Here is a 20,330-nt window from a genome sequence, read left to right as displayed (position 1 = left end):
TCATCAGCTACTAACCCGGCAACCTCCGTGCTGCACCACGCCTCCACCAAAACCCCCTAAAAAAGGTAAGGACGAGAGGGCTTGGACTGCACAATATGCAGTCCAAGCCCTGAATAGCAAGCCTGGAATAGCTTTTTTTTTTGTTTCTCTTTCTTTCATGCTTTCTCCACGTACCCGTCGTTTTGTTCCTGTTTCTTTCATGCTTTCTCTGCGTACCCGTCGGTTTGGAGAGCAGGAACAAAGGACACAATAGCCTCCTCCTTTCGCATTTTCTTTTATTTTTTGTTGCTGTTTTGTGAGGTTTGATCAGCCAACCACAGCTCACGCTTTTTGCTGTTGCCCTCGCAAGTGGCCATCGCCTCACAAGCGTTCTGCTTTTCTTGTCGCGTCGTCTACGCACCACCGCATATGCAGAATTTCCCTTTTGCGTGCGTGGTGTGCAAATCCGCTGCGAACTTCTTGAATTGTCGACTTTTCGTGTAGCTATGGCCAGCGTCAAGAAGCGTAACACCCTTGACTTTGCTAGGAAGTTGAAGGCTATTGAGTATGTTGAGGTGGGCGAGAAATGTTCAACCGTTGCTGACGACTTCAGGATACCACGGAGCACTTTGAGTACCTTGTTGAAGAACAAAGCAGATATCAAGGCAAAGGCGGCAGCAGCAAACGTCGCGAGCCTATCATGTTTCTGCTTCTGACCACGGGAATGTAGGAAAGGCACTTTATGCCTGGTTTTTAGAAGTGCGTGCTAAGAATAATCCGGTGGATGGCCTGATGCTGATCGCCAAGGCCAAATCGTTTGCCGCTGCACTTAGTGAAACAACTTTGCCGACAACAGCGTGTGGCTTCACCGCGCAAAAACATCGTTAGCAAAACCAATTCTGGCGAAAGCGAAGCTGTCAGCAGTCAGGATATCCAGCAGTGGATGACAAAAGAATGCCTGGCGAGACGTGAAGACGTACGCAGTAGTCAGTTGCTTCCACAAGGCAGGCTTCGAGATGGCTGAACTTGCGGAAATCGGTGAAAACGGTGACGATAAGTGCATAGACAAAGCGTTATGCGAGCTGCCATCCCGCTTCTCGGCAGCAGTTCTACATGAAGTGTCTGCGACGACTTAGTGGAAGCGGACTGCAATGTCCATGTCAATGGCTCATGTGACGAGAACGATCGTCTGGACGAGGCACTGGCTGCACGCCCGTACTCCGTTGCTGAAATGCCGGCAGAGTCGTGCTTCATACCAGGCTGCAAAAATTAGGCGCCTTCTTCCTCTTCTAACCACTACTACTACCACCACCATCATTCGTCGTTGTATTGGCCACATGGAGGGAGCCGGGCTGTCGCACCTGGACAGCCTTTATAAGAACGAGACTTGGGTCTTCAACATTTGAAAAATTAAGAAGCAGGCCAAGATTAGCAATTTATTTTTTTTCATGCAAATAAATCATTCTGTTGCAGCGTGTGTGCGGAATCAGTTGCCATTCTTGAATGTGCCTATTGTAGATGATGATCCGCTACGGGTAATCTCTCAGGGCCTCTATTTCTTTTAGATATGATTTTTTGTATATCGAACTAATTTTGGATCTCTTTTAAGTTCGATATATCAGTGTTCAACTGTATTATCTAGCCACAAAAAAATTGTTTCTACATGTAGTAAAAACAGCCTCTTTTCCCACAGTAGCTTAATAATTGTTAAAAAACTGCTCTTTGTAGTGGCAATCTCACGGTCCTAATCAATGCTTTTACTTGCGCTGCATCGTGAACACGGAAATTACAAACATGCATTTACTCAATACTAATAACAACAACATTGAGGGCATATGCTATAAACTCCTGTTAATCCAAATTCATTCATATTCTGAACATGAAATAGGCATTATTTTTGCTTTTCCACAGACTTAATGTGAAATTCAGCTTATATTGAATAGGAATTGCTTGTTTGTAATGTTGGTTGAACTTTTATGTAAAGGTTAACACAGGGCATCATTGATTTTGGAGTCCTGGCGGCCAGTGGCAGCCAGCCAGTTTTATGCCTGATTTTATACCCGTGTTCTATATTATCACAAGTAAGTGTGCAGTTATAGCAAGTGTGCTCTAAGCTACCATTTTTGGTCATGCAGAGCTGTGTTTTCAAGTACCGTATTTACTCGCATTAAACGCACCCCCCACTTCAAGGGCCAGTCAACAGGCTCAGACTTTTTTTACACCTCCCAAGCAAGCTCAGCAATTCGTAGAGTAGACCACAATAATTATGTTTTCTCAATATTACAGTGCTGTGCGCCATGCAGAGCCTCTATTTCAAAAAATAATTCCCGCACATTTTTTCTACGCCTCATCAACCTCCTTTCATGCGCAGTGGCGTCAACTCTGCTATTGGCGACGTCACGCAGCAAGCAGCTCGTTCATTGGTTTAAACCAGGTCTCAAGAAACACTAGTGAAGCTAATGACAGTTCCTGTTCCCACCCACAGCTATGTCAGAGTTTTTCAATCATATGAGTTGGGAAAGTCCCCATAGGTTCTGTGTATCGAAATCCGGGCACGTCACTGGCCCAGTTTTTGGGAGTGAGCAGATTGTCACGCCACCTGTTGATCAGCACACCCACTATTTATTATATGCATTGTGTTTTGTATTGTTGCTCCTCGACGACGCGACAGTCTGCTAACTTCCGAAAAATCGAGCCACCTGCACGTCTGGGATTCGGAATCCAGTTTTGCTGCGAATCGAGTGAATGGGCTGAGGAGGAGTAGGAAAAGCTACACTCTAGAAGCATCGGCATCGGGTGAACAGTCAACAGCCAGGCATCTCGGCAAGCGGAAGTGCGTTGCGACTGATCGAGTTTGCCGATGACGTCAATTGCTGACGTCATCGTGACTCCGCTGAAGAAGGCAGAGTCGCGACGTTGGGCTACGCCTGAGGGAGAATGGTGGCGATACCATGCGAAAATTTGAAACCGGCTGAACGTGATGTTCTAGTCCCTCTACCTTCTTTCATGTAGCATATACATATTCGCAAAATTCTTGTGGTGGCATGTTTGAAGTAAAAATACACATGTTTCTCTTAATAACAATTTTTGGATCTTGGGGTTGTTTACTGTGCCTTTCAGTCATCAAAATTTAGATTTTCTTTGGTCCCGCCAAATAAATGCACCCCCTAAATTTATCTGCTGCTGTTTCGCTAACTGACACCTGGCACCTTTTTGTTCGTTAGAGCTCTTGCAGTTTTTTTTTTTTTTACAATGCCAATTTTTCTTGGCCACTTTGTCTCACACCCTCCACCCATTTAGCCGCTGCTGCGGGCCATTTTCTTTTTCTTTCTATCTGTGCGTGGCACGTTCCTTGTCTTTTTTTAATTATCCGTGCTCCACTGTGAGGTTAACTAACAGTGCGAGAGTGGAGACATCACAGTGGACAAGCACACAGCGAGCAAAGGTCACGAAACTGCCCGTGCCAATCAATGGTCGCTTCCTGCAAATGCAAAACATTATGGCCCAATCACATGCATGTAATTTTCGAGCGACAACAATAGGATTTGCTCTCGCTGTGGCTGCTGCGAAGGGCCAGTCATTGCCATTGCGTTGCAGGAACACCAGAAGAAGTTGCTTTTCGTTCGGAAAAGAGCGTGACAATTTCTGCAACATGGTAGCACCCCCTGTACAGTTTCAATTATCTATTCATACTTGTTCTCTGCGCATGCTTCACAGAACCCAAGATACCCTTTACAATCATTTCTAATGTGGACAGCTAGGTGGCGCCCGTATTTTATTGTTAATTTTGTTATTGACTGGTTGTTTTATTCTTCGGTGGTTGCTTGCTACACTATCGGTTACTTGCTGCAATGTCAACAGCGTGTGAGGTTGCCACAAAGATAGCAAAGTGCGTCGTAGCGCACGCTTCTGGGCACCTCTCGAAATCACAGCATATACCACTGATGTGGTTTAACGATTGCGAAAAAAGAAAGCGGCAACACGCTTCATGAAGTGCACGGGCGGCGCGGGGACAGGCACAAAATCGCACTATCAACCACCGAAGATGGGTGAAGTATAACGAAGAAGCTCTTTCCAAACAGTGTTCGCGTCAATTGCAAAAGGTTAAGCGACCCTCCCCCCTCTTTTTTTGTATTGCATTTTTCGCTTGTCCTCAAAAAAGTTTCATAAGCTTTGCCCTGGTAATAACATTGCTTCGATTTTTCGGGAATAAAAAGTGCATTCATTACGGGAGTAAATACGTTACGCATATTTGGACACGCCTGACATAAGCTCATGTTGATGAGCCAAACTTCTTATTATAAACTTTTTTACAGCACCATCAAAATCGTATTAATGTGAGCTTGCTGTACAATTAATTGCCCCGTCACATTGGTCCCCCCCCCCCCGTGGTGGTCTAGTGGCTAAGGCACTCGGCTGCTGACCCGCAGGTCGCGGGATCGAATCCCGGTTGTGGCGGCTGCATTTCCGATGGAGGCGGAAATGTAGTAGGCCCGTGTGCTCAGATTTGGGTGCAAGTTAAAAAACCCCAGGCAGTCTAAATTTCCGGAGCCCTCCACTACGGCGTCTCTCATAATCGTATGGTGGTTTTGGGACGTTAAACCCCACATATCAATCAACCAATATTTATAGACACATTGGAAAGTAGGAGAGAAGAAGCCATTAATTATTGCTGACTTTAGTAATAAGGAATGTGCTGTATGATAATCATTTTCCTGCTTTTGAAATTATGACGAACATGAGTAGATGTAAGCTGTTAGTTGGAAAAGCTTTGGTGTGACATTGCAGAATTAAGTGAGGTTAGGTACGCAAACTTGCTGTGTAAGGTCATTTGATAGACACTGGTATAGTAAGTGTTTAAAAGTGTGTGCATTGCATAATATGTTTCGCTTGTTTATGTGTTAAATACTTACAGCTTTCACAACTACATTTTTGTAACTGTAATTGCAGGTGGAAATAGTGCCACACTTTCAGAAGCAAAGGGAGAAGACTGATGCCGTACGTGCTCACCTCTCAAGTGTCCTTCAGGAACTGCAACAGGTGAACACAGATTGTGATTTATGGCTGAATGGTTGTCATAATAATGCCTGAGGGGGATTCATTAAACCTTCAGCACTTTCTAAGGTGTCCACTATACACTAAAACTCCTTTTTCATGTGTCTACTTCCAGTTTTTTAAGTGTGCTTTTGGATCATGGAGTGCTTTTGGATCATGGAGAGTTCCTGCAGTGATAACATTAAGGAAGCAGCAACATCCTTTTGCAATTGAGGTCATTTTCAAAAATCCACTAGTAGCATTTTTGGCTGCACTTCCTTCCTGAACAATCATGATCACGAGCTATGTACTTCATGAGTTACTGCCTCTATGCTTGTTATACCCATCACACTCACTCATGCTTGTTATACCCATCACACGACACATGTAATGGCATTCGCAGTGAATGACATTCATAACGAATGGCATTGTGATACAGTTAAACTTGTATGTAATTTAATTGATAAATTTCAGGAAAAATTTGTTATATAGAGAATTTTGTTTTATGCAGGTCCCAGTTGATAACAAAAAGTCCTAATTGATAACATTGATAAAAGCGCACGAGTGCTGCTAAAGCAGAGATCAAATGAGTCCGCCCATCCTTATCGCCTGGAAAGTGCATAACACCTCCCGTGTGTTGGAATTGCCGTCGAATGCTCAAACAGAAAGTAAACCACCCATCTTGAACGAGCATGAAAATACGCATGGAGGCAGGGCCGGAAAATCGCTCGAGTAGCAATTATGAACTTGGATTTTAAGGGGGGTCGCGATCGCTAGGCGCTTGCTATCTCGGTGAGTATCAGTGCTGTTTCAACGCGAAGGGACTGTATGAAAAGAGTACTTCTCCCTGGACCGGCTGTATTTTTTCACACCAGCATTTCGTAGGAGTTTTGCGATATCAGATCCGAAAAAGTTGGCTACCAGCTTTTCTTCTTACAACATTACGATTTTTGCTATCGTGTTCGCCGCATTGCATTCGACGCACCATCGTGTTGCCAAAACTAATCGGCTAATCGTGAAAGCTACCACAACCCTGCGACCTCGCAGCGCAACGCAAGCCCCCCCCCCCCCCCCCCGCCCTTCTCGCAAAGTAGGCGTACGCGTGGGAGATAAGCGCCCATTGGTGCATCGTGACAAGTTGGGCGCCGAGCGCGGCAGCTTTTTTTTCTTGAGTTTTTATCTGTATAGACACATAACATACATTGAATGACGGCAGGGGCCACACCATGCGCATGCAGTGAAACAATGCACGTGTGCACGGCATTGAAAACGAAGAGTGAACGACACTGACTCAGACACCACGGAAATCTATTCAGTAAAGTGTCCTCCATATCCAGCGCGGCCCCACATATGCAACGGTCCCCCGCCGCGGTGGTCTAGTGGCTAAGGTACTCGGCTGCTGACCCGCAGGGCGCGGGTTCGAATCCCGGCTGCGGCGGCTGCATTTCCGATGGAGGCGGAAATGTTGTAGGCCCGTGTGCTCAGATTTGGGTGCACGTTAAAGAACCCCAGGTGGTCTAAATTTCCGGAGCCCTCCACTACGGCGTCTCTCATAATCATATAGTGGTTTTGGGACGTTAAACCCCACATATCAATCAATCAATATGCAACGGTAACTAAAAGAGGGCACTGCCAACATGCAAAAGTAGATTTTTTTTTTTTTAATGGCAACGAGAACAGTGGCAACGCCAGCTTGTGGGGTGCAGGCCCTCCTGCCCGCCTCGCACTCACCACGTGCAATAACGAGCGCTCGCTCTCGCCTGGTGCGCCATGCGTGCTGCCACCTCTTCGCGCTTCGTCGGCAGCAGGGCAGCCGCAGAAGATGCATGCTCCTACCAAAATGCGGAGAAAAAAATTCTAGATTTTCTGTAGAAAAAATTCGTTATATCAAGGTTGTCTCCTGCTGTTACTTAGTTAAATAAAGGTTGCAAATACATAGGTTTCTATAGAGCGATGACAGGGAATAGAAGAACTTCGTTATATCGAGGAATTCGTTTTATGGAAAAACTGTATTTCATTCTGAGTTTACATTGCTATATGAAACGACATTTGCTATTGATATCGCTGTTTATCGGCAGGCTGCTATATACCTAAAGTTGACTATCTCGTGTGTAATTTACATATATTTTTTTAATTGTTCGTAGTGCAACAGTAAACATTGACCAGCTGATTCAAAATAGACTGCGATGCGATACAAGAGCATCTGACAGTGTGCCTACTCCTGCGCCAAATCAGACTTATTGTGCCATTGTGGTAATATAAACGGAAATAGCGCCCAACTGTGCCAAAGTCGGATTTGGGAGCGTCTATCACCGGCAATAGCCACGCCGGCACGTCAATAATCCACCTTGCTCTCAAGGCCACCAAAGTCACCACCACGGACATATTTAATTTCGCTGAATAAACTGCAGGCGCACGTGCGTCCTAAAATCCATGATGCCATGTTTGGTGTCGACGCAACTCTGTTGTGCAAGTGCGCTTAACGGCGAAACGCGCTCTCCCCTGGGGCTCGTGACGTCTAGTCCAATTGGTAGCGTGAAAATGTGGCGGCCATTCATCGGCGGATGTCATCCATTCCAAGAACACTGCCTATAGTTCATTTGAAGAGATGCTTGGCATGTAAAAAGAAATTTTCACCAATAACTGCCCGCGTGCCGCCAGAATGTCATTCACGTCTATTTCTAGACATCGTGATCTAATTTTTTGTGCTTTGCGTTCGTAGAAGAACATGTAAATGGTGGGCACGCGTTGACGCCTTTCTTCTTATATACTTCATGCATGGATTTATCATACAGAAAAGCTTTTTCGTAATTCTTTTCACCAGCAGATTCGCGTTTATAATCACTATGGCGGTAAAAGCCCCTTATAGGGCCAGTCAACAGGCTCAGACTTTTTTTTACACCCCTCAAACAAGCTCGGTAATTCGTAGAGTAGACCGCAGCGATCATGTTTTATGAATAATTCAGAGCTGCACGTCGCGCAGAATCTAAATTTCGAAAAACAATTCCCGCTCTCCTTTCCTACGCCTGACCAATGCTCCTTGCACGCGCAGTGACAACTCGGTGATGTGACACTGCATGCAGCTCGTCAATTAGTCTAATTTTTGGACCTTGAATTGGTATAATTTTTAGACCAATATTTAAACGTTGGGGTTGTTTACTGGCCCTTAAAGGGCCAGTAAAGAACCCCAAGGTCTGAAAATTGTTGTAAAAAAAATGTCCACTTTGATTTCGTGAACACGCTGCCGCAAGAATTTAGCGAATGCAAGCTATATTAAAGAAGTTGCAGGGGCTAGAACAACGTGTTCAGGTGGTTTCGAATTTTCACGCAGTCTCGCCACTCTTCTCCTTCAGAGAAAGGGAAAGGCGTGGCCCGCCGTCGTGACTCCGTCCACTTTGGTGATGTGACAAGATGTCAGCGATTGACGTCATCTGTGAACTTGATCAGTCGCAATGCACTTCCACTTGCTGCGATGCTAGGTTGTTTTCTGTTTACCCGGTGCCGATGCTTCTTCGCAGCCCAGCCACTCGATTTCCAGCCGACAACGATTTGCAGCAAAACTGCATTCCAAAACTCGGACATGGAGTTGGCCCGATTTTTCTGGAGTTCAAATTTTTGGGAGGAGACTGCCACGCTATCTGGTAGCAGCAACACAAAACACAAATAAAGCGCTTAATAGTAGGTGTGCCTATCACAGGTGGCACAACAGCCTGCTCACTCCCAAGGACTGGGCCAGTGAAGTGTCATAAGCATGGAGCTTATGGGGAGTTTCGCAACTCGTATGATTGAATAGCTCTGTCATAGCTGTGGGTGGGAGCAGGAACTGTTGTTGACGTCAATACTGTTACTTGAGACCTTGTTTAGACGAATAGACGAGCTGCGTGCTGCGTCATGTCGCTGATCACCGAGTTGTCGTCACTGCGTGCGCAAGGAGATTGGTCAGGCGTAGAAAAGGAAGCCGCCGTAGCAAACGATGCGCCGAGACTAGCACAAGATCTGACTGCAGCGCCGCTAGTTTTCGCGAGCGCCGTTTGGCCCACCCTTCTCTGCTGGCGGAGGTACTTATCTTTGAAACTGCGTTTGTTCTAGTAACGTTGGTCACAGACGACGGGGGATTAGAAGCTGCGCCTGCATACCAACAAGTTTACACTGGCTGCTCTTCGGGCTTTGACTTCGTCACTAATTAATAGGGAGCTGTGGTGCTTTCCAAAAATGAAAAATTGGTTTGAAAACACTCTTCCTAACTTGGCATTGCATGTGTATTCTGCTCTGCTACTAGCGAATGCTACCGTGACGCCACTTCACCTAAACAACAGCAAGCGTTTGTAAACATGACTGACAGGAGGTGCTAGCATCAAGCGAGAGTCTGGGAAAGAGAATATAAGTTAACACTCTTTAATAAAGATCTGAACGTTGTTTGCACTTGCAATAAAATACAGTGTAGCTCACTTATGGTGAACTTGAGCGTGGGGCGGTGTCAGTTCGCTGTATCCCAAAGTTCCTAGTTAATGAAGCGCAGTTATAAAAAAAGTAACAAGTGAAAAACAAATTTTTCTCCCCCATAGTCTGTGTTGTTTGTGTTTCAAAGAGCAGAAGCGATAAAGATGGTTTCAAGTTTATGTAAAGCGGCAGCGGGTGCTTTGCTGAGGCCTGTGGCATATACAAGGGTCCTGAGGCTAATAATGTAGCCAATTGCTACAGCTATGCTTGTGAACACATGCTCCAAAGTTTCGTTGTCCGCGCCATCTGATTCCTCCAAATCGCTCATGCCATGCACTTAATTCACAATGCCCTCATCTGTGCACGGTTCCGCAGTGTCTGCATCATTATTGGCCATATTGAAATCATCACAATTTATGTCCTGCACATTCTCCCATGTTGAAGTTGACTGTCGCCTTCGGAGTGGTCCTGTTCGGAAGCATCAGGCTCAGCATTGGGTCTGACGTCGAAGCAGTGATTCTCGGGAAAATAGTTTCGTACTCACGTAGCCATCACCGCCGCCCACGAAGTCTTCACCATCTCCGCAGCTGAATACAGGCACACCCGAAGCAGCAAATTGGCTGTCAGGCAGCCAACAGCTATGAGTAAGAGCTCCACAACACTGCACCTAAAATGTCTGATACGCGCGGATTATGCCCAAGCTAAGTGGTGGTCACACTTTCAACATTTTGTTGAACAGCAGAAAAAAGTGCAGAAGGAACGCCTCCCGTCCCCATCCTGGCCACTCATGCACACCAACAGCAAGCAAGGCGCGCACGCGCGATATTGAAGCTAGCGGATGTGGGCCCGTTTCTAGCCAGAAAACGAACTTTTGACTTCGAGCCAGTGTGGCTGGTGTCGTGGAGCAGAGGAGACATGCGAAGGAGTTACGATAAAGTGAAGAGAGGGGAGCATACAGCGGGAAGGCGACCTTGAAAACCAAAGCACGCGGGAAGAAGGCAGGTCGGGTAGCTTGTTCGCAGGGTCTACGAAATGGGCAACTCACGTGTCAGAAAACTTGGGAGAGTGGCCTGCGTGAGCAGAGGTCAAAGAATCTCATTGTGGCGCCGGTATGCTTGCGTGGTTCCGTCTTCGATACAGTAGACTCCCATTTAATGATACTCTTTTAGACAAAATTGCTGCTTAAATGGGACAACTGCCTCTATATGATTGGTTTCGTACTTGCATATTGTACCCCTGTTTATTTCTCAGTAAACGAAACTCTTCTTAAAGAAAAGCCATTTTCCTGGTTCCTTCAGGTTTAATTTAAAAGGAGTCTACTGTTTTCAAGATTCGTTCTGTGTTACAGCCATCCAAATGCAAGCGGAGGGCATGCTGAGCCGAGTGCGATATGAGCGAGGACAGGTCCTAAACACTGAACTAATCACGAATTATCAAAGATGGTGGGACTGCAGAAGCACGTGCACTGGTATAATATGGCATTGAGTCAGACAATATGCAGATGATTAGGTACTGTCAGTGGCCTACAATATTGCGACATAGTCTGGTCATTCAGGCTGGCAACGCCAATGACAGTGTAACTAAGACCAGTGATCAAAAACTGACATAGTCTGGTCATTCAGGCTGGCAACACCAATGACAGTGGAACTAAGACCAGTGATCAAAAATTGAGTGGAGACTAGTTGGCCGACCGGTTTTCAGAAGATCGGTGGCAGTGTGAAACACTGGCCTCGTCTGGCGATGTAAGGTGCGCAGAGTAGCGAGGGGGCCAAAGGACGGAGGCGGTGCGTAACAAGAAACACTCGGGGAGAGCGATAACTAAAGGGCTGCGGAGGCAGGGTCGACGTTTAAAAATAACAATCTATGGGCACCTCGTCAATAACTTAGCAGTGGTCGAAAGTGGTTTCCCGGGAAGTCGCTAGAGCACCGACTCCGTTCGATGTAACCTATTGGAATTGCTCACAGATGTTCGTTGTAAGTGCGATTTCGTGCCATTGAAATAATATATATTTCCATGGTCACGCTGGTATCAATCGTTTTAAGTGAAAGTTCGTTTTTAGGGGGGCCATTATATGTGGGCTTGACTGTACTAATTTTGTAATTCTGTCATGTGCCTATACAGGTCGCTCTTGCAGGAGTTCGATTGACACGGGAAACACCATTAAGTGTGACTACATTCGTTATGCTCGTGTAGCAGTGCCAAATATCACATTCTCACCTAATGTCATTGAATACTGTAATACCCCTGTCACATGCCATTTGATGGGTATTACAGTAAAACCTTATTACAACAAACTTGCATCGTGCACGAAGAAAGTTCATTATATTTGCAAATTGGTGATAAAAGTATAATACTAACTTTATCTATTGCAAGATGGTTTTTCATTTACTTCGTTACAATTGATATTTCATTATAACCGGTTCGTCATATCGAGGCTTGATTGTAGTTGACATGCGACTATGAGAAAAACACCAAATCGGTTGCTGGTGCTTGGCATGCATGGCATGGAACATAAACTACACCTTTGTTAGGCATTCAGTCCGCTTATAGTCTGAGAAAAAAAAAAAGCAGTATCAAAGCAGTCAATACAGCTCAATCAACCACGTTTGTAATCTTCCTCGAAAGTTTGACACAGTGTCCTCATCACCACGTGTGTCGTGCTCAATGCACTCACTAGCGTTAAAGGCTCCACTTTGACATCCTACCAGTACACTCAACACGGGCGTTGACTTGACTTGTCCGAGGTCGGGCCATGTGTCAGATGCAGAAGTCGATCCTTTCACGTCCGGACCAGGCTGCTTTGAAGCACAATTGATCGCGATTGGCTGGTGTTTCAGGCTGTTTCGAACCACACCTCGTCGCGGTCGGCTGGTGACAATACATCCATGATCAGTCTGAACGTTGAGCAGCCCAGTGCACCCATCAACACTGCAATTTATCTCCCGTCGTTATCTGCGACTTACACTCTCATACATATCTCACTTTTAACCATGCACACAAACAACAAACGACACGAACCTTCACTAGTACACTGCACCTTCCCTGACAGACTCCATTTTGACAGCCAGTTGGCTTGGAATGGCTTGGCCAGTTGGCTTGGAATGGCTTGGCCAGTTGACTATCCAGTATAGTGCCGCATGGTCAATGGTTGCCAGCTGCTAGTTTGTTATTACGCGCTACAGTGGCGTATAATGTCTAATTTAAGGCTGTGACATTTAAGAACACGCTGTTTCAAAAGAACATTTCGCATTACCAGGTTCGATACCAATGAATTACGCGTGTCTCATTAAGCGGAATGTGTAATTTGAAAATTGTCTGCCAAAAAAAGAAACCAATGAGGCAAAAATATACAATAACTTTATGACTGTATGAAACGAAGGTGTAGAGAAAGTTTTCACACATGAAATTCATTTAGTAATTGGTGCGCAAAAGTCTTGAGAAGTTATACGTAGGTACTCAGTGCAATGCTTTTGTCATCCCTTAAAGGTCCTTGACAGGACCTTTTCTTGACAAATTGTTGTCCTCGGAAAGCACTCGAAAAGGTGTTTGAACCGGTGCTAGTGCGTTGACTTTGTCCTCTCCAAAACGTCCTTAAAATTACCGTATTTACTCGCATAATCCTCGCACTTTTTTTGGCGGAAAACCGATGCAAAGTTGGGGGTGCGAGAATTACGGGGGAAAACTTTCCACAAAAACGTACAGAGCGAAAAAGAAAACGAAGTGGCCACAAATAGGGATTTTCACACCAGCAACTAACAGCAAGCTTTGAGAAGTACTAATCAAAACTTACCTCAACATTAAGAGCACTGCTTTAACACAAGGCAAGATTTGTTTGAGACACTAAAAGTGCAAGCAAATAGTAGAGAATTAGAATATCATACGCAAAGCTTGTGGGTGTTGCGGCCGTAGCGATAGCATTCGTCGTGCAACAGGAGCCCTCAAAAGGTAAGCTTAGGACGTCAGTATTGGGCTGATGGCTATTTAATAGAATCAGCCGCAGTTTCCTTCTAAGAAATAAAGTTTACGATCAATCCCAATTCTAGGCACACGGCAGGCCCAACGCATCTTGGTGGCTTTCAGCTGCCGTCACCAGTAGCGAACACAAAACTCGTAGACTCCGAAGGGCCTACCGGCGGCCCTGTTGCCGTCGTTTAGTGCATGATCTATCACTTGCAACTTGAAGCAGCATGTAGCTTCAGTATCACCCCATAACGTGCCAAGATTACCGACACAGCATACAAAACACGCCGCAACGCGCACTGGACACTTCGGTTTGGCTTGGATTGGATTGAATCTGCGTGCAATAGTACGCTTGATGCTTAAGAGATGGCGCGCGCTATCGTCATCAGTGGCTGGAAGGAGCAGACGACATTATTGCGGCAGTTTCTGGGGGTGCGATAATTACTCGAAGAAAAAAAGAAATCGTATTTTTCTTGGGCAAAGTGGTAGGTGTGAGAATTATGCGAGTGCGAGGATTACGCAAGGAAATACGGTACTTTTTCAGAATGAATTGTTGTTTTCAGAACGCACTGGAAAAGACGTTTCCGGGTCAAACCAGCTTGTGTTGTCCTCAGTAAGTACCAAGGTCAATGAGAACTGTGCGAGGATGATTGTACCATATGAAGGGGACCTCAGGACATTGAGTGTTGTCTGGGTTTTGAAAGCTTCAATGCTTGATTAATCAAGGTAACTTGATGAACATGATGGTGCGCAAGAAGTAAGAGAAGTTTACAGGCTATTTTAATGCAGAATAAGATGTGGCAACTAACAAAAGAAGTTGTCACCGTTTTTTTTTTAAGAGTACTGTAAGCGAATCTTCATATAACGCCTATTACGATTGCCGAAAGCTGTTTTGAACCCTGCAATGCAATAACATGGGCCTTAAATGCGCATATTTCTTGTATTGAATTCTCAATATATCGAACTATTTTGCGACTCCCTTTTAGTTCAATATCCCCAGGATCAACTATATGTTGCAGGTACTCCTTTAAAGGGACACTAAAGGCAACTAATAAGTCGACGTTGATTGTTGAAATAGCGGTCCAGAAACCTCGTGGTGTTACTTTTGTGCGAAGGAAGGGCCTGTTATGAAATAAAAGCACGTTTTAGTTGTCTGAAACTGGGTAGGGCACTTCAGTTTACCCCCTTTGAGAAGCAGACCGACCAGACCGACTCGCGTCACTGTCCGTGCACAACGTTGCCCGGCTTTACCGCACTAGTAGCAGCAGACTTTACCGTCATCGACTCCAAGGTTGCAGACGCTTATTGGTTCAACTGCGCCCCGCTAAATGGCACCACCTGTCCAGTGTAACTACGCGAAAATTGAATTTTTGAACCACTCGCTCCATTCCCCATAGTTACGCCCGGCGCTTCTTTTTTCTATGAATCAAGCAGAAACGAACAAGCAGCATTTTATTGCATCTTTTGATGCACGGAATGTGTTGTTTATTCAGCTAGATTGATTACTAGTGAATAATTTTAGGTAGTTCGTCATATGTCATCGGCATAATTTTGAGAATGTCCTACTGCGGTGCATGTGTTCTTGTGCATTTACCTTAATTTCTCTGTAAGTAGGGCACTGTTATTGATAAAATGTCGTTTTAGATGTTGTCATTTATTGAGCTTTCACTCTGACGTAAATAGTTATTTGGGTTGTGTCCTTTTAATACTTATTGCTTCCAATAGAGCTTGTGAATCTGCCGAGTTGAGTGCCCTCTTGTAGTTTATGAAATTAATAAAGGTGTTTGTCATAATCAGCAGCCTGCTCAATCACGATCTCTAGAGGCTGGATTTGGAGGCACTAAAAAAGGTGGTTTTAGACGCCGAAAATGGGCAAGCAGAACACCGTTCAAAGATTCTAATATTGTATATATAGACACAACAAATTTTCAAATTACAGACTTGTGCAACCTCATATGCGACAGAAATTTAAGAATGTTATTTTTTTTATGCTAGCACAAAGCTGCTAACAGTCAAACATAGTTGTGCATTTTTCGCACAGATCATTGATCAAACGCACGGTTCACGGTCCCTGCTTTCATTGTCTGGCATGATCAGTCAAGTGTCCACTGTCAAATCAACATACTCGTGGGTCTCTCTACTTTGTCGTAGCTTAGAAAGGCAGCATAGGAGCAGATAACCAGACGGCTAAAAGACCAGAAGAGTGGGATGCCTCGCACCTTAAAGCACCTTAAAAGGCCCCTGTCATGGGAGCACTTGCAAGGGATTGGTTTGAGAGAGAGATGGGCATGGCAAAATGAACACTCTTTAAACACCGAACGGACGAAGCTAATGCACAAAATTCGTATCGAAGCACTCAAAATTCACTAACACATTATGTACACATCAGTGTACAACGAATTGAAAACGGAACTAATGACCATCTGCGTTAGAGCCAACTCTAGCCTGAGCCGGTAGCTATTTAAGATGAATTTCAGTACCGAAACATTCTTGCAGTTTGTCGCATTACCACGTCGACTCGGTGCCCTCGCCGTGTCGACGGTCCGCGGAGTTTGTCATTGATGTCTTTCTCAACCTTCTATGGTAGCCGTTCGTCGGTCCTGCCGAACGAGCCACACGACCTCGTTTACAACATGGTTCCGGTCTTCGTCGTCTTTATTGCGGTGCGGGCCTCATCTATTCTGGCTCAAAGAGCAAGAGCTGTAGGCCCACCAGGAACTGCGGCGAAAGGTCCAGCAAGTCTGGGCAGCTTCACTAGAGTCTTCAGAGATAGACGGCCGCTCCCCGGGCCTCTTCGCCAACAGCCTCAAAACCAGGCAGCTCTACTGCTTTTGTCGCAGTAGCGACGCCGACTTTCCTGACCTTCGCAGTTTGAAACCTCAAGGCATAGTGACAGCTCATCCTCCGAGATTTTCTATTTCGGCTCGAGTCGCGTGTCATGCGCCTTCTTGTCCAATCTTGTACGCCAACATTGCGCGTATGTGCACCATTGAGGGTCTCGTGCACGTGCGCCGCATTCCAGCGCCCAGCATGTGGCTTGTACCCTTTTATTCATGACATCCCGCACCAGATTTGAGCATTTGGAGCTGACTAGTGTAATGCTCTGGGTGCTCACGGTCGCAGCTGCCGAAATTTGCAATGCTATGCGTTGCGGGAAGATGCAAGATTTCAGGCTGGGCACCACTTGCCCTTATTCTCGGGAGAGTCTGCCCGAAATGTAAGGGGTGACATACAATTAGGAATGGTCCTGCTTTTTATGTCGTTTCATTACATAGACATTAGTGCTATGACGTTCACTGTATCGTCGTTACCAGGTTCTGTTTAAATGCTGGCTATGTCCAGAAAAACAAGAAAAAAAAAGTTGTTTCCTGGCTATACCCTGCAACATTAAGCAGAACCTGAATGAAAGAGCAGCACGTGACAGTGCGATAATAATTGTGGCGACGTGTAATTTGTGTTATGGGTTCTTGAGAAGATGAATGAAATCTGAGAGAAATGATGAAAGCGAATGCTTAGAATATTTGAACGAATATTACTGTATCCAAATTTGCCTTGATTGGAATCTGAATTGTGTACAATGCCAAAGTATTAGAAATGAAGAAATAGGTTCATGTAAGTATGCATGTAACCCCCTGTAAAGGTGGTATCGTCGCTGGAGGGGTGCCAAGTTGTGAAAGCACATATGTAGGGGTACATTGCCAGCTTTTGCTCAGCGTTGCTTCTTTCGGCGTCATCGCGTCAACACAGTCAGGGAGGGCAGCAAACCATATGAGGAGCGCCAAGGCTAGTGTCAGCGCAGCGTTGCATAATGTGACCTGACGGATTCATTGTGAAATACATTTAAGCGGCATAAAGCTTTTGTCAATGAACCAGTAATAAAAACTTCAACTTTTATTTCTGGCTTGTTATTTGTAGCGTTTTTTTGTAGTAACATCACCGTGATTATCACGGGCAGTCAAAAGAGTGCCGAGTGTGTCATCACACATTGTGTCGAAGAAAATGAACCCTAGACCTCGCAAAGCAGTGTGCAGTGTCTGTCAATGCAGCAACAAGAAACATTGCTGAAAATTGGTTTCATCTCCTTATGCAGCTTTGAGGTGAAGGAAACAAAGCACAGTACCACCAAAAAGTTTTTTTTTTTTACTTGTAGCGCCGGCTCTTGTGAATAAGAAGAACCAGAAACTCGCACTATATGGCCCCTGAGCTTGGAAGGTGTTGTACATCTTTGAGGCCACGTATTCAGCCAACACACTGAGGCCTGCTAACCCTATTGATGGACTTGAGTATGGCGCTCGAAAATGGTTGGAAGAAATCCCCAGCGATTCTTGTCGAAGCTTCTGAGAAACAAGCTAAGTCAAATACAAGCATCAGTTGGGAATTTTCGGTTCACACAGAGCACGGGTATGACTTAATAGATCCGAGGCTGGCAGCATCCATTTTGGCAGCAGCGACGATGTTACGTAGCGGAAGTTGCTGACAGCCGTGGGCTGATTAGTCCTCCATCCAACGACTTGCTTTAAGCGTCGACGCCGACGCAGCAGATATCTGAATCGTCCAGAAGTGGGGACGTTCCAGCCACCGTCACCGGCAGCATCGATGCCGAGTGACGCTGGCAAAACTCTGTATATAGTTTCGCTTCAGTAAAAGGTAGTTTCGCTTCAGTGAAGAGGTGTTAACCCGTGGAAACACCTATCGAAGCAACATCCACACTGCTCTGAAGCCCCTCTTCTAAGGTTAAATCAATATTCAGTTGAACCCCGTTACAATCAACGCCGCTACAAAAAAAATACATGGTTCCTCGTCGGCAGTCCATAGGAGTCAATGCATAAATATTGTCGCCACAATGAGCACTTTTTATTCTGCCGTTTTGCTTCAACGAAATTTCACTATGCAGTTTCAGGCTCAGATATTTATTTCTATACAGTAAACACTATCTTGAACAATTCGATGCACTTTCAGAAGCTGAAAATACGTTGACGACGATCGAAACACAAGTTGGCACCACCAAAAACCACCACTGTTCAGCAAGCATGCAGTGGCAAAAGCAGGGCACTCTGCTTTCGCCACTGCATGCTTGCCGAACAGTGGTGCCAAACAACCCATAACACACTCATGACACGTCCGCGATCACGTGACACAGATTTAATGAATGGTGATTTGCCACTGCTCCGTTTTGTAATCGAAACTCGCAACGAGCGCTTTAAGAGACGTCGCTGAATGCGTGCCGGCCCTGGGCTACATGAGATTTTAGGCTTGGCTAGATCGGTGTTTTGGTCGGCGCCAGTGTGACTTCGTTTTCTTTCTTCTATTTTGGCAATAAAACCTGCCCTTCTACGTTCGGCAGTTTGCATTGACATGGCTTTTCTTACCTGTGCTGTGCGTGCGTTTTACACGAGTCGCGGAGTGGCGCGGGCTGCAATCGCAAGTCGATGTATTATTGGAAGTTCTACATCGAAGGTGATGACCTATATACATAAAAAAAATATAGAACTGGCCAACGTATGCCGTAATAATAACGCCTGGTGTCTCACATGGAGAGCCGTTATCGGTATCATTCACTTATCACTTAGTGATGTACGCACGCGCTTTACGAGATAGTCGGTGCAGCGAGCTTTCTTGGCTCTTGCACTGCACTCTTGAAGGCAGTCCCGCATGAGGTTGCCGCGATCGGCAGTGCAGCGAGCTTTTGTTGTCTGTCAAAAGCTCGACACTGTCATGTCAGGCCTTTGTTTAAGCGAAGGACCACTTTTACATAACTAGGACTCTTGTGCTATCACAATTTCTGATTTTCTTTTTGAGTGTGATGTGTCTTTCTTTTTAGATGTTTCCGGGGAACCTAGTTTCAACAAAATCTTTTTTTAATAAATATTATTTCACATGTTTGTTACGAGGGTCAGATAGGTCACGTGGTATGTAAGAAGGTTGTGCAGTTCATACCTGGCAATAATCTGTTCTAAATCTTCCTTAAAATCTGGTTTAGTATTATGTATATTATAAACCAATTAAAATATGTACTGGTGCTCCCAAAACGACATATTAAATGCCATTAATATCTCTGAAGCAAGATTCTTCTGCTCCAAAATTCAAATTTAGCTGCTCCAAAAAGTGCTCCCTATTTAGGCTCAGCTGTCTCACCCTGATTTGGTTAAGGGGGAACGCGGGCTTCGGGGTCGCGAAAAATGGCAATTTTTGATGAAAATCAAATTATCAGTTTCTGGAACCTTTTTTCTATTCGATTCCAAACTATCTACTCTAAAAACCGTGCAGAAATAGTGCAGAAAATTTGTTTCGCCCTGTTAGGTGAAAGAAATTATTTTAGAACTTGTAAAAAAAAACAGCGATTTTCAAACAATAACATCTTCGCAAGTAAGTGCTCAGCCGAAAGCCGGTGTCTTGGTCTCATCGGAATGAAAATTTTTCCGTGTTCAAATTCTCCACCTCAGCTCGCCTCTCCATGCAGAAAAAAAAAAATGCGCAAAAAGCAAATACTTAAGGGTCGTTACGAGGCCTATGACTGATCGCATCATGTTGCCCCAGCTAGCCTCGCCATTGGCCTGATGCTTGCTTTGAGAGATCGCTGTCTGCTGCTTGTGCGCTGCAAGGACATGGCTGTCAAAAAGTGCTACTTCGTGACATGTTCACGGCTCGACGGTCACTTAGGATATAATAACGCTTTAGTTAAGAGTTGTATGCTGATGCTCGATTAGATTACTATGCTTCGCCGCGCTCGTAGACCACGTTGCACCATTGAAGTCGTGCTTAGGCCTAACTCCGCTGACGGCGAGACGAACCTCGAACCTTGCAGGGAAGAACAACACGCTAGCGCACTCGTGGATACATGCTTCTTTACAAGCGATGAAGCACATCACTTGCTGGCTCCTCGCAACTGCAAATGGGCATTTTACGCATCGGCAGC

The 20,330-nt window shown here is 45.2% G+C and overlaps 1 protein-coding gene across 5 annotated transcripts in view; it reads left to right on the top strand.

Annotated features, from left to right (window-relative positions):
- The window catches only part of LOC119187516 (serine/threonine-protein kinase 31), a 280,654-nt gene that overhangs the window by 140,580 nt on the left and 119,744 nt on the right, over positions 1-20,330 (top strand). For all 5 annotated transcript variants that reach the window (XM_075878712.1, XM_075878711.1, XM_037435655.2 and 2 more), the window contains one exon: positions 4,930-5,019. In XM_075878712.1, coding sequence (XP_075734827.1) covers positions 4,930-5,019 — 90 coding nt within the window. The remainder of the gene's footprint in view (positions 1-4,929; positions 5,020-20,330) is intronic.

The sequence above is a fragment of the Rhipicephalus microplus genome, chromosome X (genome assembly GCF_043290135.1).
Source record: "Rhipicephalus microplus isolate Deutch F79 chromosome X, USDA_Rmic, whole genome shotgun sequence".
Lineage (NCBI taxonomy): Eukaryota > Metazoa > Arthropoda > Arachnida > Ixodida > Ixodidae > Rhipicephalus > Rhipicephalus microplus.
The sequence above is the reverse complement of the archived record's forward strand: the minus strand, read 5'-3'. Positions and strand labels throughout refer to the sequence as shown.